Here is a 21813-nt window from a genome sequence, read left to right on the forward strand (position 1 = left end):
AATAACAGGTTTGTGTGCAAGAGCGGGGAAAGTGTTGAATGTAAGAAAGGTGTGTACTTAGTGTTTTTTTCCCTTTTTTTTGAAGAAAATAAACAATACACGACACCGTATAATTCTTATCAAGATATGAGACAATCTGTCAAATTGCTTTGCTAAAAATGTATCTAGTCCGAAGCAGACAGATTGTTTGGCAGCAGGTGTCGCAGCAAACATGAGCAATCCAATAGACGCAGAAGGATAGGTCCTGCCAAGGAACGGCAGCAGTGACCACACCTGGAGAACTATAGCAGGCAGTAGAGATGGAGTGTTGCGCTTAACGACAACAGGGTCTCTATTGACTATAGAAAATAATGGCTACACGTGTCAGCAAATCTGCTCCTGGTCGACATGCGCACAAAAACACCAACCACAACAATCTCACCGGCATGACAATGATAGTATGAGAATGATATTAATGACAATACAAAGAGGATAGTAGGAATAATACTAATAATGATAATGATATCAATGCAACAAAATGAAATAATAACATTAGTAATACAAGCTCAGGTATGAATAACATCCATGATACAAATTCCACTAATCCTGCTACACTACAACATTTATCATTAACAACAACCACCCCATCAACAAAACCCTGATCCTGACAACATGCTGCCTCCCGGCCCCCCTCCCTCTCTCTCTTTAACACTATGCCCTCCATCTATAGATCCCCCAAGTCAGCTACGCCTTACAGCCCCCCGCCCCCCCTCTCTCTAACGCTCTGTTCTCTGTCCTCCAGATCCCCCAGGTCAGCTACGCCTCCACCGCCCCCGAGCTCAGCGACAACTCCCGCTACGACTTCTTCTCCCGGGTGGTGCCCCCGGACACTTACCAGGCCCAGGCCATGGTGGACCTGGTGAAGGCCATGCGCTGGAACTATGTGTCCACCGTGGCGTCCGAAGGCAACTACGGAGAGAGCGGCGTTGACGCCTTCATCCAGAAGTCCCGGGAAGACGGTGAGTCATATAGGGGTTATGACTCTATGCCGCGAGGAGAAAGAGTGTGAAGGGGTCGGTGTTTGTACGGTGTGGGTTGGTATGTGATGGTTTCGGATTAACCATGACGGGATGTCCCCTGATGGGACACTCTTGAATGATGCAGGGGTGGTGATGCGGTCAAGGTTTTACATTCATTTAGGGCATTTAGCAGACGCTCTATCCAAAGCGACTTACAATAAGTACATTTGTCAGGAGAGAGAAACAACCATATATAGCTGTCGGTACAATGAAGATATTCATAATGCAATTGCCAAGCACTTACTTAGCCAGGTTAACCCATTCCTGTAATCAACAAAGAAAGCTAGGATAAAATGCCATACTATCTTTAAGTGTCAGAACATTCCAACACACAATAAGTGTGTAAGTGTTTTTAGGATATTAAGGGAGGAGAAGGGGTGGTGGGGGGTAAGGGAGGTAGCTATGCATGTCACGCCTGCTGCTAAGGTTGAGGACCCAAAATGCATGACACAAAGAGTATTTTCCAAACAACAGGTTTTATTCACTCAAAGCTCTGGAAACATGAAATAGAGGCACAAGGTGCACGCGACAACAGAAACAATGATCGAGCAAGGAACTGCACCAAGGCAACGACTTAAATACACATGACTAACAAGACACAGGTGGGCAGGGAACAAGGTAGAACATTGGACAAAACAACAATCAACCTCAAACTAATAACTAGACTCAGGTGGGCAGGGAACAAGGTAATGATGAGGATAGTAGGCGGGACTCAGGTGAGGCGAGGAGACACAGAATCACAAGACAAGGGTAACCAAACTGAAGCACATGGAAGACTACAAACAAACACAGGAAGTTCAAGCCCAGGAGATACAACTGAAAAACCAACATAAAAGTCCAACACAAGAAACACAAACCCAGGACCCCGACAGTACCCCCTCTCTATGGGATGGCTTCCAGACGTCCCTAAACAAAATATAAGTCAAAACAGGGGGGGGGGGGGATGACGGGATGACGGATGGACCGACTGGACTGCTCGGGAGGACGGCCTGGATGCCGGTTGGACTCCTGAGGTGGACGGAGGGGATGCTGGCTGAACTGCTTAGGAGGGCGGCCTGGACAACGCCGGAACCAGCATGGCAAATCAGGAGGGCGGACCCGCAGCTGACCAATAGGTAAAGAAACCACCTGAGGTCCGCACGATGGTTGGGCAAACCTGGGTGTGTGCTTGGGGTCGCTGGACTCAGGAGGTGAACCGGACTTGGTAACGGGGAATGCGGCGGTGGGCTTGACACTGCTGGGCTTGAGAGCAGGCTCGTGACCCGGAAGCGTTAATTTGGGACTCGGGACTGGACTCCGGGGCTGGGACCCGGTCTGCTTCAGGGGACACAGGGAAACGAGGGAATTCCAGGACTGGGAACCGGACTGCTTCAGGGAAAATGGGGGACTTGGGGACTCCGGGGCTGGGACCCGGACTGGTTCAGGGGAAACAGGGAACTTGGGGAACTCCGGGACTGGGACCCGGACTTCTTCAGGGGAAACGGGGAACTTGACTCTGGTGCAGGGGTCGAAAACCTGGAACTAGCGGCGGTGAAACTGGCCTTGGAGGAGTGGCGCCACTGGCAAGAGGGAGCCAAGGTGCCATTCATTGTGTGGACTGATCATCGCAACCTGGAATATATATATTCGATCTGCCAAGGGACTGAATTCCAGACAGGCCCGTTGGTCACTGGTCTTTGACAGGTTCAACTTGTCCTATCACTGTCCTATCGACCCGAGTCTCATAACAATAAACCAGATGCACTTTCCAGAGTGTCCTGAAGAAACGGTTGAGCCCTCCAACATCGTCCCGGCCCCCTGTCTCGTTGCCTCTGTCACTTGGGAGATAGAGGAGAGGGTGCGGGCTGCCACTGAGGACCAGGCTGGTCCTAGTTCCTGTCCCCCTGACCACTTGTTTGTTCCGGCTCACCTCCGTTCCGATGTGCTCCAGTGGGAGCATGCTTCCCGGCTCACCTGCCACCCTGGCATTCAGTGGACCCGAGACCTCCTGCTGCAGCGCTCCTGGTGGTCATCACTGGAGGAGGATGTCCGAGGCTATGTCAACGCCTGTCCTGTGTGTAACCAGAACAAGACCTCTCGTCGTCCAACAGCCGGCTTCCTGCACCCATTGCCTGTTCCTCATCGGCCGACTTTGTAACTGGCCTACCTACATCCAAAGGCCACACTGCCATCTTCACAGTTGTCGACCATTTTAGCAAGATGGTTCACTTCATTCCCCTTTCCAATCTTCCCTCTGCCAAAGAGACAGCTGAACTGGTTCTCCAGAACATCTTTCGTCTCCATGGACTGCCCACTGACATTGTCATTGGGCCCCAGTTCACATCTATGTTCTGGAAGGAGTTTTGTCTAGTTGGGGCCTCCGTCAGTCTGTCTTCTGGCTTCAACCCCCAGTCCTATGGGCAGACTGAGAGAATGAACCAGGACTTGAAGACCACTCTTTGCTGCTTGATCAACCACAACCCTGCTTCCTGGTCTGATTATTCCCACAACACCCTCACCTGCTCTCCCATTGGACTTTCACCCTTCCAGTGCGCCTATGGGTATCAGCCCCCATTATTTGCCAACCAAGAGAGGTAGGCTGCCTGCCCAACGGCACAAGCCTTCGTTCACCGTTGCCGGCGTACCTGGGACCAGGCACGTACTGCTCTCCTCAAGTCTGTTGACCGCTACGCTGCCGCCGCACTCTTGCTCCTGCCTACCAGGTTGGCCTGAGGGTCTGGCTTTCTACCCGTGACCTGCCCATAAAGGTGGAGAACCGCAAGCTTGTTGGGCCCTTTCCCATCGCTCGCATCATCAACCCAGAGGCGGTACATCTTCGGCTTCCCCGGTCCATGAGGATCCACCCAACGTTCCATGTCTCCAGGATCAAGCCAGTCCAAGAAAGTCCTCTGGTTCCTCCCATGCCGCCTCCTCTGCCTCCTCAGCTCATTGATGGCGGTCCTGTGTACGCTGTCAGGCGCCTCCTTCGCTCTCGCCGCCGTGGACGTGGGATGCAGTATCTTGTGGATTGAGAGGGGTACGGTCCGAAGGAGCGCTCCTGGGTGCCGGCTCGGTTCAGAGTGGACCCTCAGCTCATTTCAGACTTTCACCGTCTGCATCCTGACCAGCCTGCCCCGTCCTCACTTCCACCTTCTGCGGGCCCATCTGCTGATGGAACTTCTGATCCTCTGGTGAGGGGGGGGCACCGATGTGGCAGCCTCTTCCTGCTCATCTTCTTCTTCTGCTGCTGTGGAGGACGTAGACTCTGCTGCCTCTGAGGAATTTTAGCACTCCTTCGGGCCTCCTCCACCCTCCCAGCTCGGGTCTGGGGCCGTCCATTGCCGGGGGGGGGGGGGGGGGGGGGGGGGTTACTATCATGATCTGCTCCTGGCTGTCCATCCTACTGCCAGCTCTGTACTGTCATGATCCCCTCCTGGCTTTCCATCCTACTGCCAGCTCTGCCAGTACTTTTCCTGATCACCTGCCTGCCACTCCCACCTCACAACCACCTTCACCTGTTTTCCCTCACCTGATTTAAACCCACTCTTTGCACTCAATCTCTGCTATATTGTCTTTAGCATCATGCAAAGCTCTCTAGTATTATTTCCCGGATTGCTTCCTTGGTTTCGACCCTGCTTGTCCCTGACCCGTCCTCGTCGCCCCTGCCCTGGTAACCTAAACAGCCTTCTGTCCCTGACCCCTCTGCCTGCTCGCCCCTTGTCTGCCTCCAGTTTGCTTGGATTCCATCCCCGGAGGTCTCTGCTAGAAAGTCTGACTGTTTTGGCTAGCTCAGGTTGTGGACTATTCTTGTGTACCTTCTGTGGATTTTAAGACGCTGTTTGGACAATAATCTGTTGAACTGTTCCAACGCTGGTCTCAGTCTGTGCTGTTCTTGGGTCCAACCTCACGCCCATTACATTGTAGAGTCCAGGTGAACTCCAAACAAGTGAGTCTGGATTCTCTTGCAGAAGCTGGTTAGCGACTCAGCGGTCCTGGCACTTTCAGGGGGCTTGTTCCACCACATTGTTTACCAACAGTGATGAGATATCAGTTGCTTTCATCTACAGGGTGTTTGTTTTATTGACTTAATCAGCTGCAAATCGATTGTTCTTTCTTTGCTTTTGTATAATCCAGGAACCATGAGGTGGATAGTTTTGTAGGGAATAGAATCTGAACTGTTAAAAGATAATGTACACCCTTGGAAGGTTATTGACCAATCAGGATCAAGTATTTAACAACGCTGAGGCATAACGCAACCAGAATGCGTTTTGTTATAGTTTAAAAAGTTGAAAGAGTTGAAAAACGCTGAGATAAGCCTTCATGATGTTAGAGAGCTATTTTTGATAGTTTAATGATTTCTGCAGCTGAAAGTATGCAGGAGTCGTTAGCTGCACAAAAAACAGGCAAACGGAATAAAGAAAACTTAAGAACAGTAGATGTGCTTGCAGTAGCAACCACACTCATAAAATATGCTGATGTATGGGTGATAAGACTAAAGCTCTATGTTAACAAAAATATAGCCTTTTCTGAGTATTATATCTATATTGGTTGAAAAGTGCAGGGATGACAAGGCTCAACAATGGATGGCTCCAAGATGAATTATGGGCTTCTTGGTGAATTCACCAGCGGACCTCGAAGCCAACACATAGTTTCTTCATATATTTCTTTCCAAAGGAAGTACACCTGAAGCTAAGATTACCTTGCAATCACCGACGTGTAACCAAACACAGAGGAGCCCCTCTACAACTCCTGGTATTTGAGTTTGTTTGGCTCAGGGCCTTGGGATATCAACACTCAGTCATCGAGTGCCACGTTTGTTCCACTTTCAAATCGAGTGTGGACATTGCACGACGGAGGACACCTCCGACAGAGGGAAAGAGCACCAGGTTATAAATAGTTAATGCCGGCCCAGATAAACGACCATCCAATATAACGGCAATATCATCACTGCCCCAGACGTGGGGTTTGATACACTCGTACGCCGCCGCCGTGTCGACACACATTACCGCCGTGGCTGTGATTGTAACGATAATGTGCTGCTGTGAATGGATTGCGCAAAAAACTACGTGTTCGCCCCGAAACATCTGTCACTTTGCCACTCCACTGACAGCGGTTTGTTTACATTCATCATTTTCCTATGGGGACGGAGAAGTGCGTCTCGTGATAAGTGGAAACATTTCCGTTCACCAAGCGAGACCTCCATTCGCACAGAGCCCTCCAGAGGGGCGTGGATGATGCTGTTCTCTTAACTCGAGTGTCTCCGAGAGCAAATGGATGCTGCAGCGACGCTGACGTTGAAGGGGTTGACTGTGTGGGGGGCTGGAGGGTGGTGGGTCTATCATGGAGAACACCCCCCCCCACCCCCACCCCATCTAATAGCTAGCGCTCCACTCTCTCCCTGTCTCCGTGGGTCTCCCCCACCCTCCCGCTTTCTCCCCCCCCCCCCCCCCCCCCCCCCGCCAGCTCTGGGCCTCACCGCTCAGCCCCCCTCCCCAGACTCACACAGGGAGCTAATGAAGGTAATGCAGCAAGCAAGCCATGTATAGGGGCTTGAGGGGAAGTGCCACGGAATCACATAGTAAGACACGCACGTGCGATAAAGGGAAGGGAAGATCGATTCTCAGCCGTTGAGCGGGGTGACATGTGTTGCAAGGATTGACATTAGCTGAGGTAGTTCATTAAAAGCCCTGCTCTTTGCTTGGCAGTAAATCGGTTGAATATTCAGACTATTCGAATGAGAGCCCATTTGGGGGGAGATGTACTGACAGGGAACAGGGAACAGGAAATATTTCTACAGATAAGAAAATCTGAGCTCAGCTGAATTATCGGAACAGCCTGGAAACACTGGAATGTTTTGCACATGAGAATAAATTCCCGAGTAGATTGACTTGTGGATGGGCATGTTTTCACTCTTCAGGAACTTTGTGGTTCAGATGTTTTTTAAAGGAGCAAATAGCTGCAGTAGAAAGGTTGAATAGCGCAGCTTTAATTTATTCGGACTCCACGAGGACCATTATCAATATTAAGCAAGCAAGTTGTCTGAAACTCTCGGACAACATGTAAAAAATAAAGAACTTACGAATTTAATCACATCGGTAAATATCAGTAAAATAATTGATACAAGCAATATCCAAACTTTATGTCATGATAGAGGAAATAAATTCCGGTATATACTACTTAACTGGTATTAAGTCAATTTTATATTTAAGTCAACCCTCTGCATTATCGTCTCTTTTTTAAGACCATAATATCCTCCTGCTTTGACATTGAATATAACTTATTCTTAATACCACTATGTGAAAAGATCTTTTGAAAAGAAAAAGCACTTAGTAACAACGAACACCTTTGCAAACAGTGAGGTTTTGTGCCTCCTTGACCATTCAGATAGTCTTCTTGTGCAAAAATGAAACGTCTGAAGCGAATGAATGAATATGTAATGGGCTTTCAGCAGCCCAAAGCCTTTAAGAAATTACTTCAGTAGCTCTCAGCCCAAAAATAATATGAATGTATAATCTCGAGTGGAAATAGAAATAAGGTTGAATGCATTATGGTACTTTCGAACCTGTGTTGCTGGTTCTGGGTCTACCTGACTGACTTTCTTGATAGAAAAGTAAAAGCATGTTGTGAATAGTAAGTGTGTTGGTTGTTCAGGATCTCTACAAGCTCATATTAATGAATAACATGGAGTGAATGCATGAGCACGTGAAATGTTATGACGTTTGCCTGTGCGTGCATTTGTGTGTGTTTGTTTGAACATACAGTTCAAGGCAGAGGAATTGTGTCTGTTAATCTGGCAAGGTCTAGATCAAGACAGATTTCGAGACAAAGGTTGTCTGGTAAAAGGGAAAATAAATCTTTCATGGAATAAGGAGATATTTAAGGAGGAGGATGAATGCGAGCCATGCTATGACCCCAATGTCAGTCTTTGATTGATGTATAAGATGTGAGAAGACTGACGTGAGCACAGAAGTAATGTCACACACTTCGGAATAACGATTTGGACCAACTGTGTTACGCTGACTATCTCACTAGTAACTGTAGTGTGTAAACCCTATTTTAATAACCATGCGATAAAAATGTGTCTCTCACCTGGGCTTGGGCACTGACAAAGTGAATTGACTGTTGTGGGAATGATAACTGCCCCACGACATCTCGCCCGCCAGCATCTCACAAAGAACTCTGACATGGTGCGTGTGTGAACCAATAGGGGCCATTCAGGAGTGAGGTGCACTCCCAGTCGCAGTCGTACCTGAGCAAGAGTCTGTTGTTTACCATTATGGCTGGGAGGTATAATTGAGAGATAATCGGTGCTATTATCTTTGCTTCTTCTACAAATGTGTAGAAGTGCTTTCAGCCGAAAAGCACGGCCAAAGCCAAGGTCTCTGCTTGGCCATCAAGCGTGCAGGCTATGGTATATAACAGAAGTTTAACTAGAATAATCTGTAATATTATTAAACAGAACATTAAAATTAGATTTGTACACTCATGTTAATAAATGATAATTAAATGAAAAGACTTGAGACCTTGGGGCCAATGTAATTCACATGCTAATATTATTGTAATTTAATATGTGCGGAACTACCCATGCTGCACTGGAACTTTTTGAAGACAGAGTGCTCTGACGCAGTCGGAGAATCAAAGAGGCAATGATTGTCAAGCATCGTTAGGAAACTGGAGGGAAAGTATTTTCTGGCCTAGCTCATTTTAATATAAATAGTTCTCATTCAATTTCTGTATCTGTATTGCTTTCATATGGGGCTGCTCTGCTGAAGCATCATGCGGCAGCCAATAGGACAACTAGGAATCAATGCGTTCTGGGATAATTAAAGAAAAGACGCAAAAATTGTACTGATGGATTGCGCTATAGATTTCCTTTTTGGTGTTAATAGAATTCCAGCAGAAGAAGTTAGACGGTACTCTGATTATACGCATGTATTACTGAATTATCATGTATTGGCAGACGTCTGCATTTACAAAAAAAAAAGAGTGAATTAGTTATTTGCATTATGCTCATTTTATAGTATCACATAACATACAGAAGGGTGTTTGTGTTTGTGTGCGCATGTGTATGTGTATCCTTGTTGGCAAGATAACCTGAAAGCATGTGAATTAATCTCGCTGCCCTTTCAAGTGGTCTGTACACAATGCAGTGTACAGACACTGTGTTTGTCCATGCTTGCGTGTCTCCTGGTCAAATTGCCTGCCCCTACTACAGTCTGTCTCTCGTCTGCTCCTGCCTCTCGTCCGTGAAATCTCTATTATGCATGTCGGGAACCATTTTAAGCCTGCGCAATACGATTTAGTTTGACCATTAATTGCTCTTTTAATAGCAATTGAAGACAGTTCTTTGTATTCTGCCACATTGCAGAATTGTTATCTCTATCATTTATCGCCCACCCACGTTGGTTCTTGAACTGTGCTGGTGCTTTCTATATTTGGACGTGTGCAGTAAGCAGGGAGAAATCACTGCATAAAAGCAGCTTCCAAACAAGCTTTCTAACATAACCGATGGAAATCTCAGCGGATTTGATGATACAAGCACAACAAACATGTTTGGTGTTGGCACACAATGCATATTTCCATCAAGTAAATGCTATTTTGATTATCACAAATTATTTTTTATTATTTATACCAAACTGAATTCTGAGGTGCCACATTGATCATCTCTGCGAGAAGGGTTAGTCATCAACATTCAAATCAAGGGTTGGATCATTTATTATAAAGGAATGCATGAGTGACTATCAAAAAAAGAGGCCGGATATAAATGGCGGTAGTTCAAATGGTTCTTTCATAAAGGTGACGGAAAGATCAATAATGTGAAAACCAGAGACACACAGAGTGAAGTTAACAGTCCTTGAAGTCCTGGGGTACGTGACGACCAGCGATGAAGAAGAGTGGCAATGCAATAAAAAATGTGAAAAGTCGACGGCAGATCATTTGCAGACAAAACTCACAGAGCACAATGCAGGAGTCTGAGAGTTGTTCAGAGCGGGAAGGAACCCCTGATGGAAAAGATTTGAGCTCTGCTTTTGTCATTTAACATCTTCACCTCTGCACTTTTATTTCCGAGGCATTGCAATGGACACTGGCTTATTTTGCAGTTTTGCTTTATAGTGATTCTGTTTGATTAATATTGATGTTCGAAAAGCTTTTTACTATCTCTAGCACCCAGAGTAAGAGAGCAAGCTAGTTGTCCAGTCTGTTTAAACCACAGGGGTCCAGCTACTTAATCACTGTTAAGTAACCTCGACAAGGGCAGTCGCCATGAAGGAAGAGAGAGCAGGCGAGAGGAAGAGGGGGCGGAGCAAGCAAGAGGGAGAGGGAAAGAGACAGAGACAGAGAGCGAGAGCGAGAGGGAGCGAGCGAGACAACAAATGAATATTGAATTCCATTAGGCCAAGCAGTGCGTAGCGCTTTATTTCAAAATCCTCCGAAAGAGGAAATCCCTCTTTAGCCTGCTGACAGCTGCTCTTTGGGCTAGGCCTCATTAAGCAGCGATGATGTCTGTGCAGGCCTCCAGGAGGCTGAAGGAGATATGAGGTGAATTGAGTTGACAGGGCGTCAGGCCCACACTCTGCTACTGCGTTCTCTCCTTTACAGAGCAGCAGCCTGCTGCCTTCACGCTGGCTGCAGGTAGGACAGAGAGCACCAGGGGAACGGATGTGCCGTGTGTGCTTGTTTCTGTTTGAGTGGTTGAGGGTGTGTCTGTATGTGTGTCTGTGTCTGTTCTTGTGCATGAGTGATTGCGTATGTGTGTTTTTGTATTTGTATTTGCATGTGTGTTTGTGTGAATAGTTGATTGCTCGCACACATGCGTGCATGAGTGATTGTGTGTTTGTAAAGATAATTGATTACTTGTTTTTGTGTGTGTGCGTTTTTATGTGTGCGCATGTGTGTATGTATATGTCCGCAAACATTTGGGTCAGGGATTAAGACCACAAACTTGCCTGCATGTGTGTGTGTGTGTGTGTGTGTGTGTGTGTGTGTGTGTGTGTGTGTGTGTGTGTGTGTGTGTGTGTGTGTGTGTGTGTGTGTGTGTGTGTGAGTGTGTGTGTGTGTGTGTGTGTGTGAGTGTGTTTGTGTGTGTGTCCATGCGTGGAGAGAACAGCTCTATGTAACATCAACCTTGTTTACAACTGGCAGGCTAACGTTCAACACAACCGCCCCCAGCACTGAGTTTGCACGCATCTGTGTTGGGTTTGCACTCAAATTTAAATCTCTCTAAGCAGTGTGCTGTTCAAGCGGGTGGAAGGAGCCTACGAACATCAATGACTTGCAGCAGTGTGTGGCTGAATCATCAGCGATGTTCAAATCAACATATGGTTTGAATCATGCTAGGTATAATTCAATTCGATTCAATTTTATTTGAATAGCCCCTAATCACTGGTACAGTCTCAAACGGCTTAACAGACCATATATCTATGACACCCCCCTGACCCTAGCCCCCAAGAGGGCAAGAACTACCACAAAAAGTACCTTAATTAGCATGGAAGAAATCTTGAGGAGGAACGCAGACTGGGGGATCCTACCATCCAGATATAAAAAGCAACCGCATCCACTCACACACCGCATCCCGGGCTCATTTACGTCTCATGTTGTAGGGCATCAGACACTGTCAACAAACATTAATGCTATTAACAGTTTCATCTCTTTCGGGATATAACACGTACGGTATGCGTTTCACAAATGGATATGATGTTAGACAGCATATGCAAGGCATATCCACAGTTCACGCCCTTGCTTTGATAGCATGAAATCCCCATCAAACACGGCCCCACAACATCAAATACAGGCATAGCACAGCAAACAGGCTCAGGGAAAGCTACCAAATAGAAATTAGAGGGTGTAACAGAGCCTCCCACTAGACCAGCCGTCCTGCCATTCTCAATTGTGCCCAACACTGCATGCAGTGAAAGGTTAATATTCTCCAGCAACTCCTGGGCAATGGGACCTTCCAGGCCTACTACAGTTGAATCTTCCCTCCCACTCGCGCTCGCTGATTTGACAGCACCTTTGGCGCTCGCTGTGGCTCACGGGCAGCTGCAGTGCGCGGCGTTTAATCCCATTCTTCCACACATTCTCTGTGGGTTACAAGGCAAGTCTCACGCTTGTCAAGTGAGTCATTTTTTTTCAATCCCCGTGTCGGAAAGCACATCACTCAACGCTCCGAGGGAAAGTTTTTCTCTTTTACTTATGAATCATTTACCTTTCATACGAAACATCGCAGTTTTAATCATTTAGGCCTTCTGAAGTCGAATTTACAGTTGGCCCCGGGACCATTTTGGCATTATTTATTTATTCGGGACCTGGCAAGTGAAACCATTTAGAACAGAATACTGGAGAATGATTTAGATTAAGTCTCTTATTCTTCCTGGAAACAGTTTTCAATTTTGTCTATTACTTCTAAACCACCCACGTCATCACCCCAAAATCGGGTTGCAAGACTTAAATAAGTTATGTTCCATATCAAGTTCCCAAAACAGTGAATACTGCTGATCCTAGGGATTCTGTGCACACACTGATACGTATCGACCTTCTTCTCGGTTTCCATATCAAAGTGCTGCCAAGTTGCCAACACACAAAAGGGATTTGACAACATCCCATAATCCTTTACATTCACCTTCTGAGATAAAAGTTTATACGGATGTCTGGGTGGGCACAGAGGCACACCAAACATAAAAACAAAGAACAATGGATCCGTAATGGATTTCTTTTTAACATAATGGTGGGGAAAAGGCCATAACCAATGGTTTGGAGTCATTATGGAAAGGGATTTGCCAGGTTTAAAAGTACACTTAGAAGTACCCATAAAGAGCTCAGCAGGTAGGTGTGGAGAGCAGGAAGCTGCGGTACTTCAAAACAATGTGTGTGTGTGTGTGTGTGTGTGTGTGTGTGTGTGTGTGTGTGTGTGTGTGTGTGACAGGAAGCTCTCCCTTCAGCATGATCGTAGATCTGCCCCCCTAATCGATAGCTGCATTCCCTGAGTGTATAAAAGTGTGTGTGTGTGTGTGTGTGTGTCTGTCTGTCTGTCTGTCTGTCTGTCTGTCTGTCTGTCTGTCTGTCTGTCTGTCTGTCTGTCTGTCTGTCTGTCTGTGTGTCTGTGTGTCTGTGTGTGTGTGTGTGTGTGTGTGTGTGTGTGTGTGTGTGTGTGTGTGTGTGTGGGCGTGTTTTACTCTCCAATAGTCAGGAAGAGCCCAGCACACGGCAACGACGCATGTAATATCGAATAACGTCTGCCATGTTCTCGGCACCTGCTGGGAGCCCACTTTTAAGGGAAGATTATGTGTGAAATAACATTTCCTGTCACATGATGCTCTCTGGGGCCCCTAAGAGCGTCTTATGTGCTCTAAAGATAAATTGGATTTTCCCCCCCGGTAGCCGGGCAGGGCTGCTGACAGATACATTACTGTTACCCGTGGTCACTGTTTGGGTTAAGTAAATAGACATGCCAACACATGCTTACTCTTGATCCATCACCTCCAAGGCCGGCGCGTGTAGCAGTAGTTATACCTGCTGTGTTCCCATAGAGTGCTGTCACGGCCCCTTAGCCGGGTCATCCATATCCGTATCCAATGGATACCAAGCAGCACTACTGCTTGTAGAAGCCAATGCTTTTCTGCTAGTTCAGTTTATCGAAATCCTTTTTTTTTGTTGCTAATATTCTAATATATTATGCATCAATACAAATAGATATAATGTGTTTTTTTGTAAATGATTTTGTACGTGCATTCGATGCAGCACAGATTAGATTGAAGAGACCTTCTGGGAGGAGACGGCACATAGCCTTGGCTGGAAATCAGAAACGGCATGGGGATGATTTACATCTGGTTTCCCGCTGCGTTATGTAAATATTCTGGGGAGTTTAGAATTGGCCATGGCTGAGGTCATCCTTGGCGGGAGAGGCCAAGCTAAATTGGAATACACTATGGGTGAAATGGATATGTCTGCAGGAAGTCTGCAAGTGAGGCCCCAAGACAGTTAAAGGAATCTAAAACAACACCCAAAGAAGAAGAAAAAGAAGTCAGTCGATTGGCATGACCCCAGTATCAGACTTCGTGGCTACAGTGGCAATGTTAATGCAAAAAATCTTAACAGCTTTCAATTACAGAGGATGGGACGTATACCTAGGCCAAGGAGAATGTGTAAAATTCATTTTAGATTGACTAACCTTTTATATAATTATATATAAAAGGTTAATATAATTAATATATATATTTGTATATTATAGTTACAATTAATATTTCCACGACAGGATTTTAATGTGTATTCTACAGTGGTGTTGAGCCCACTGTTGGTCGAGTTTGCATTTGGCCGTTACGCCCAAACACATCCCCAGCTCCAGCAATCCGATTGGTCGAAAAAAATCATGGCGAAAGTTCTTGACCCGCCCCCGTTTGCCCGGGTATCCTCTCCGTCTTCAGACTTTAGATATTAATCTAAAGTCTAATCAGTGAGACTGGGTACACCTTGTCCTCAGACCAAGCCTTGTGAGTTGTTTCCCTGCGTAGGCTGCTGTGGATGTTAAGCTGTGCCCTCAGACATCTCTATCCCTCTGTGTGCCCAGGGCTGCCCATCACCTGTTACAGCTGTCACAAAACAGCCCCAAATCCAGTGGCAAAAAAGCCTCAGTCTATTAAATCGTACACAAGGCGGATATTGTCACAAAAAGTATTAATTTACCGCTGCTTCACATCGCCGTGACAGTAAACAGCCGCTAAATAAATAAATGTCAGTTTCAGAGCCCAGAACATTGCGGCACACTTTATTGAAAAACAAGGTTGTGTCTGTCTGTGTGTGTGTGTGTGTGTGTGTGTGTGTGTGTGTGTGTGTGTGTGTGTGTGTGTGTGTGTGTGTGTGTGTGTGTGTGTGTGTGTGTGTGTGTGTGTGTGTGTGTGTGTGTGTGTGTGTGTGTATTGTTTGCAACTGCATGCCCAAGGGAGCAGTTCTACCCACCAGGAGGGGTGTATCAAACTCCCTAATAGTCAGAGAATCTCCCCCAGAGCACATTGCAAAGCCATTTGATAAATGGCACGGGGGACAGAAAGTCATTTTTTTCAAGCTTATGTTTATTTGATTCTTAACCGTCAGCAGGAGCAGAAACCACTCTTGCTCAGCTCACTTTCTGCTAACAATTCCCTGGTAAAATAATTTCCTAAATGTGGATATTTTTCAACCACGAGACACAGCGTCGCTTAGCTTACGATGCCTTTTCTACTGACTAAACACCCGCTCAATATATGAATCTATGCGATGCAGTTTAAACAGCATTTCATAGTTAAGTCATCCTCACATCCATAGAACTTAATATTTACTTCCAGGGTAAATGAGATTTACAGCTACATGTCAAGCAGGTGGGAGTTGGAAACAAGCTGCTGGGACTCCTGCCCACTCGACTATTTGAACGTTGCATATTTCCAATGCACATTGTTAAGCCAGAAAACAACCCCCTTTCAATCTCTTGCCACAATAAGATGTTCATTCAGTGTTTTCACCCTATACGGGCCCTTCTCCACTAATTGGCTCGCTTCAAACGGGCTGCTTCCTGGCAGCTCCTTAAATCGTCCAGCCTAAACAATGCCCGAAATGGTTTTTCACTTCCTCAAGAACTCATTTGAATTCACAAAAGAGGCTTTTGTTTTCTGATTTGCTTTTTTGGGCATGAAGAATGATGTCACATATTCAAGCCTATAAAAAGTCATTTATTTCTTAGCCGCCCTCCCATAAGTACAATTTCTCAACACTTTGAAAAGGCTGGGTGCCATTTCTTTGCCGTCTGTCTGCTTTCCTCTCCGAATCAATCTCTTTGCAAGAAACTTGTTGAACTGTCAAACATCTCCTTCGAGGAGTTTGAAGAATGGGCTGCAGTCCAAAACTCTTATGGTTTGATTAAACATCTTTAGAACTTTATTAATCCTCAGGAGAATTGATACTGTAAAATAGCTCTACTTAAGAAAGAGCAATGACGAAATATAAGGCAGAATGGACAAAAGGGAGCAGACTAACACATGGTGAGCGTGGACTGTGTTTCAGACTATAAGGAGACCCTACCTGAGTGCTTGTTAACGCCATGTTAACACAGAGCCTGAGCTACAGTGCGTATGGTCGCTCCTCTATTGAAACCGACTAGAATCGCAATTACATTTGGAAAAAGAAATGTGGTGAAATTGCAATGGTTAGATTAAGCGGGAGAGGGAGTCATGACTCACCCGTGGGACTCACGGCAGTCGTACGTATGATCAAAAGCGACGACTAAGAGAAACCCCTCACCATTTGTCATTGTCACCTTTGTGTGTTTTCCCCTCGGACAATACTACTGGAACAGGACATTTCTTCCTCTTGTCTTTTTCCTGTGCGAGCAATTCTCAAGTTATTTTTGAGAAGAAAGGACTGGGTCCTGGTCACTCCAGACTGAGTCAGTAGGGCAGCATGATGCTAACGACGAACGACAACAATATTTTGTTATATTTTAATAAATAATAATAACCAATAATGGCATATTGAAGCTTGTGATTCTCCCCTCAGGAGCAGCTTCCAAGCAGGCAACCCTGTTTGTAGATAGCAGGGATTCATTATAGGGCTCAGGGGCACTTCAGCAGAGTGGATATACTGTCGCCGGGGATTACGTTAGGGCCCTCAGACTGAAGGGCAGTGTGTCTGATTGCTTAATGTATACCTTCCTATCTGTCCTCCTATCACGACACCTCCCCCCTCTCCTCTCCTCACTCATTTAACACAGGGAGGGAAAAAACACCGGGAAAACACCCCCAAAATAACTATAATATTAAACCAATATAGGCAGGCTGGAAGCTGCTTAATTCAACACTGCATTCCCTTGATGTAGTTCTTTAAGGCTGTGTCGATCTCTTGCTCAGAGGGTGGATGTTGGACATACTTCACGGTTGATTCGTCCTTCATCACTCGAATGCCGCAGTCTGATACAGTCGAATCAATCTGTTAAGACGCAGGAAGGAATAGATCAATGGATTTTATTGGATTTTGTGGGATTCCTCTCTGTTGGTATTTAACCAACAGTCAAGGTATTCTGTGTGGACGTTTATGTGCTCTTCTAGGTCAGCCTGATATATTCTTGGCTAGCAACCAGAAAGAATATATTAGCCTTGTAATAATAAAAAACAAGTACACAATCCCATCCCTTGAATGTGCTTTTAGACAGATCAAGCAGTGCAACAAGTGTCTCACCACATTATCCAGTTCTAACAATGGTGTGTTTTTGTTTTCCAGAGACAGCTTTAATATGAACTGTCTCAGGAATGGAGGTGGCGTTTTGGGATGCATAATAATTGTCTGTTCACTTTGCTGTATTTACGTTTCAGCAAGTCATCCTTACCTGGGGGTTTTCATTATTACTATTATTATAATTTACCGCTGACGGTCACCCAATAAATAAGCTATTAATGCCCAGGCAGCACCCCATGGGTGCCACGCCCACCTGAACCTATGATGGGTCCCTCCGCACAACCATCCGGCGAACGTGAGACAGCGCTGTGTAGTAATCGGAGTAGGGGCCTGTGTTGACTGGAGCAGTGTTCCTCCCATGGGTTTCAAATGAGGATAAGCACAGCGTTTGTGGGGAAGGCTTCCAGGAGAGAAGTGGCCTGGTCTTAACACGCACACGCACACGCACACACTCACACATTCACTGACACACACACACACACACACACACACACACACACACACACACACACACACACACACACACACACACACACACACACACACACACACACACACACACACACACACACACACACACACACAGAAACACACACAGACTCTGTGGGAATGTTATTTTTAGAGGTGATTTTGACACATAGCTCGGCTTATCAGAGTGCATGAGGTTTCTTGGTTCCTCGTCTTGGCAGTGCGTTTTAGTACTGAGTTGTGATTTACACATTGTACTGTCATGTTTTGAATGTTAACATGTGTTCCTGTATTCCAGGTGTTTATTGCTCATGAAATTGTTCTGGAGCACGCCTTGACATTTTTCCTCCACATTATGAATCGGAAGACGATTCATAAGTCGATCAAAACAAATAAATATGTGTAATTATAAGCAGATAAATTGACCCATGCAGAAAAGTAAACTACATTAACAGAAGGGCTTTCATCTCAAGACTTGATTAGACTAGATTACTGTCGTATTAATTGCAGTATGATTTGCCATAAAGATCAATATCTTTATGGACATTCCCACTCTTCATCTCTTAGGAGTCTGTGGTCTTGTTAAGTCTTTAGTGATCTTTCTGGATGAGGATGGTAGATATGGGAGGGATCTGGTTAATAAATACTTGCTCTCCACCGAGCTATTACCCCTTTTGTTTTTTTACATATTAACTCCATGCAGGGTGTTAAAAATCTTTGATAAAATAGACAGATATAATGAGCTTGTGTTACCACGATAGAGTACTAAACATTTCCAGTAATGTAAGAATAAAAAGGCCCTTGATGGATATTGCATTATTGAAAAATTGCACGTCCAGGAACATTTCTGTAAAAAGAAAATGAAAAAGTTAACACGTTTAATGTGCCTTTGATAATTCTCTGATCACAGAGATAAAGGCTCTTTCCCGTTGACATCTATAACTACTAACTACCTACTCATCTAATAACATCTACACCTACTAACCTACCAGCAGCTTACCCACTTACCAGGACAAAAATGCATTGTGTAATAATGTATAGAAAGTAGCATTAGTGTTATCATTACACGTGTTAGAACTAGGTTTATTCCACTGTTGGCTCTGGTAATTCCTCGAGAAGGCCACGAAAGACAGGCTTGCTACTACTAGTTTAAAGGAACGAAACGTGAATGAAAAGGCTGTTCCAACTGACCATATGTTCAGGGATTGGGGGAGCGGGGCACTAGCAAAGCAAAGACATAGAATGGAATAATTTAAACATCCTCGAAGAACCAGAGAGCTACTAAAATCGCAGTTGCTCAGCTTCTATAGTCCCAGTGTAGCTGACAATATATTACAAGCACAAAGGGTATACTCGGTAAACAAACTTAATTCTAGAGATTCGCCAAAGACAGTGGGAATATACATTATCCATTTAAAATTGAATTACTTATTATAAGAACAGGTCTGGGTACAGGCCAAGCCTTTTTTTTTCTCTGTACTTTTCCTTCCTTCAATGTTACAAGAGATCAGAAAACGCTAACGCTGTGTGTGGTTGACCAACAGCCTCGATTCAAGGAGGTAGAAAATCAACCACAGCAACAACTCTCAAAATAACAAACAAACAGAGATGTCCTTCAAGCCAGGATATGGACCACTACACACAAACAAACCATTGAATCCCCGCCTGTGCAAGAATCGCTCATCCATTAGCCTGCCGATGCACAGGGCCTAGAACTGTCAAGGAATCACAGGGACATGATCAAGCATGAGACGCGGCATCATATCTGGGCAAGGGAAATAACCCAAACCCATTCCGGTTGGAAATAGCAGAAGTGGAGATTGTGAGAAAGCTGCATTGAAGTATACACCGGCGGGCGGTGCAAAAAATCACTGGGGTGGTGCTGGTCGCCTATACAGGATCCCGGTGACTCCAACCAACGGATGGGGTTTTTCTTACACCCATAAGGAAAAGCACGTCAGCCCCGGCCATATTGTTCTGGCCTCGGTTCTCTTGCTCCAATTTTCAGTTTCCCCAACTCCACCTAAGGCAGACTTAGGCTTTGTTTTATGATCCATGGGGGGTGTGTGTGTGTGTGTGTGTACCTGTGTGTGTGTGTGTGTGTGTGTGTGTGTGTGTGTGTGTGTGTGTGTGTGTGTGTGTGTGTGTGTGTGTGTGTGTGTGTGTGTGTGTGTGTGTGTTTGTGTGTGTGTGTGTGCTTGTGTGTGTGTGCGAGCACCCTGCACCAGAGAGATGTTGTGTAGTGGTTGCATTGATTGCTCACTGCACTGGCTTTGCAGCAGGTCATGCTGGCTCATTATCATGTGCACACACTCTGTGGCGTATTGGCAGGACGCCGAAAGCATTCGCTGGAATTGTTACGTTGAGGGAATTATGAATATAGGGTTAGGGTTAATACAACCGTGGCTTCGTTGTTGAGCGGTGGACTTTTTATGAACTTTGACTTGGCGGTGATTAGCTTGGCCTCTGAAGGGAGCTCGTATTCACACCGTCAACATTTCCTTCTGTTGTTTGGTGCTACATAATCTCCAAAACATCAAAGAAGGTCATGGATTAAAGGCAATTATTGACTATGGACGTCATTTGGGAAATTGTTTTGTGCAAATAATACTCTTTTACACAAACTTGAAAAAGAGTAGTAAAATTATATATTTGTATATTATAACATCATGTATTTACACACACACACACACACACACACACACACACACACACACACACACACACACACACACACACACACACACACACACACACACACACACACACACACACGCACACGCACATGCACACGCACACATTAGAAGACATCTATATTAGTAGAGTATTAATAGAGTATTTCCGATAATGACACATTTTCTATCTTTGGTCCGTCTCTGCAGGGGGTCTGTGCATCTCCCAGTCAGTGAAGATCCCACGCGAGCCCAGAACCGGAGAGTTTGACAAAATCATCCGTCGCCTGAGTGAAAACCCCAACGCCCGCGTGGTCATCATCTTTGCCAACGAGGATGACATCAGGTGAGCCCCCACCCTCACTCCTGAACCACAAACGCTGTCAACAAAACTAGATTGATCTTATCAAAATAAAACACCGGCCTATATGTTTTGCAGCTTTTTTTTGTACTATCCGCTAGGGTTTTGTGCAACAAAACTCCTCTATACACACACACATCAAATCATATGATTATATTGTTCGCTATCATATTGTTACACATGACAATAATGGAATAAGGAAATGCTAGATCGTCATATGCTAGATGGGATAACAGATCAGCGTTTGGTTGGCCGGTGTGTCTGACAGGGAGCAGGCGGCAGCGGCCAGAGCTCTCCCCTGGTGGCAGCGGGGGCAGCGGTCCCAGGGCTCATTGACTTAATCCTGCGCTGATAGCCGGTAATAGTGTGGATATGTAGTAATTACACAAAGCCGGGGGGGATTTCAGCCCTGCCTGCCTTGCCTCGTCCTTGACCCTGGTCAATGTGAGGAGGTTCAGGCACCGCGTGAAGTACAAAAGATAAACTCAAAGGAAGTTCACGAGGCGCGGTTCATAATGAGAATTGATAATCATACACAGCGCCGGAGAATGTATTGTGTTTGCCAAAAGGTCAGCCCTTGGAGGGGACTTGGAGGTTTGTTCTCTTGGTTTGGAAACTGTGAATCACGCTGGTGAACCTGGGAACAAGTTATTATTATAGTCCTTGAATAACACAAAAGGCTTGGCAAGGCCACATTTCTCCGTCAACCTCAAGCTGACCGAGAAGCTGCCAACAGCTGGACAAAGAGCAATTACCACGTTTGTTATGGCACAAATCGAAAAAAAATTAACACAAAATAAAAAAGATTGTGTGCACTATTTTCTTTGCTATTTCATAGGAGACTCCTCCAGGCGGCTAAGAAAGCTAATCAGACTGGCCACTTCATCTGGGTGGGCTCAGACAGCTGGGGGTCCAAGATATCCCCCATCTTGAATCAGGAGGAGATGGCCGAGGGTGCCGTTACCATCCTGCCCAAGAGACAGTCGATACGAGGTAACCTTGCAGTTTTATCTCCTGCCATAGGCAAACCTATAGGGGGGGATATTGGGGGTATTTTTTTTCTATATTGAAGGCTTGG

General features: G+C 45.6%; 1 protein-coding gene across 1 annotated transcript in view; it reads left to right on the forward strand.

The window, feature by feature from the left end:
- Positions 1 to 787: 787 nt before the first annotated feature.
- grm4 (glutamate receptor, metabotropic 4) overlaps positions 788 to 21813 on the forward strand; it is a 49708-nt gene continuing 28682 nt past the window's right edge. Inside the window, exons 1-3 of the mRNA XM_056594077.1 lie at positions 788 to 998; positions 20585 to 20720; positions 21574 to 21728. Coding sequence (XP_056450052.1) covers positions 887 to 998; positions 20585 to 20720; positions 21574 to 21728 — 403 coding nt within the window. The 5' untranslated portion in view covers positions 788 to 886. The remainder of the gene's footprint in view (positions 999 to 20584; positions 20721 to 21573; positions 21729 to 21813) is intronic.

The sequence above is a fragment of the Gadus chalcogrammus genome, chromosome 1, assembly GCF_026213295.1.
Source record: "Gadus chalcogrammus isolate NIFS_2021 chromosome 1, NIFS_Gcha_1.0, whole genome shotgun sequence".
Classification (NCBI taxonomy): Eukaryota; Metazoa; Chordata; class Actinopteri; order Gadiformes; family Gadidae; genus Gadus; species Gadus chalcogrammus.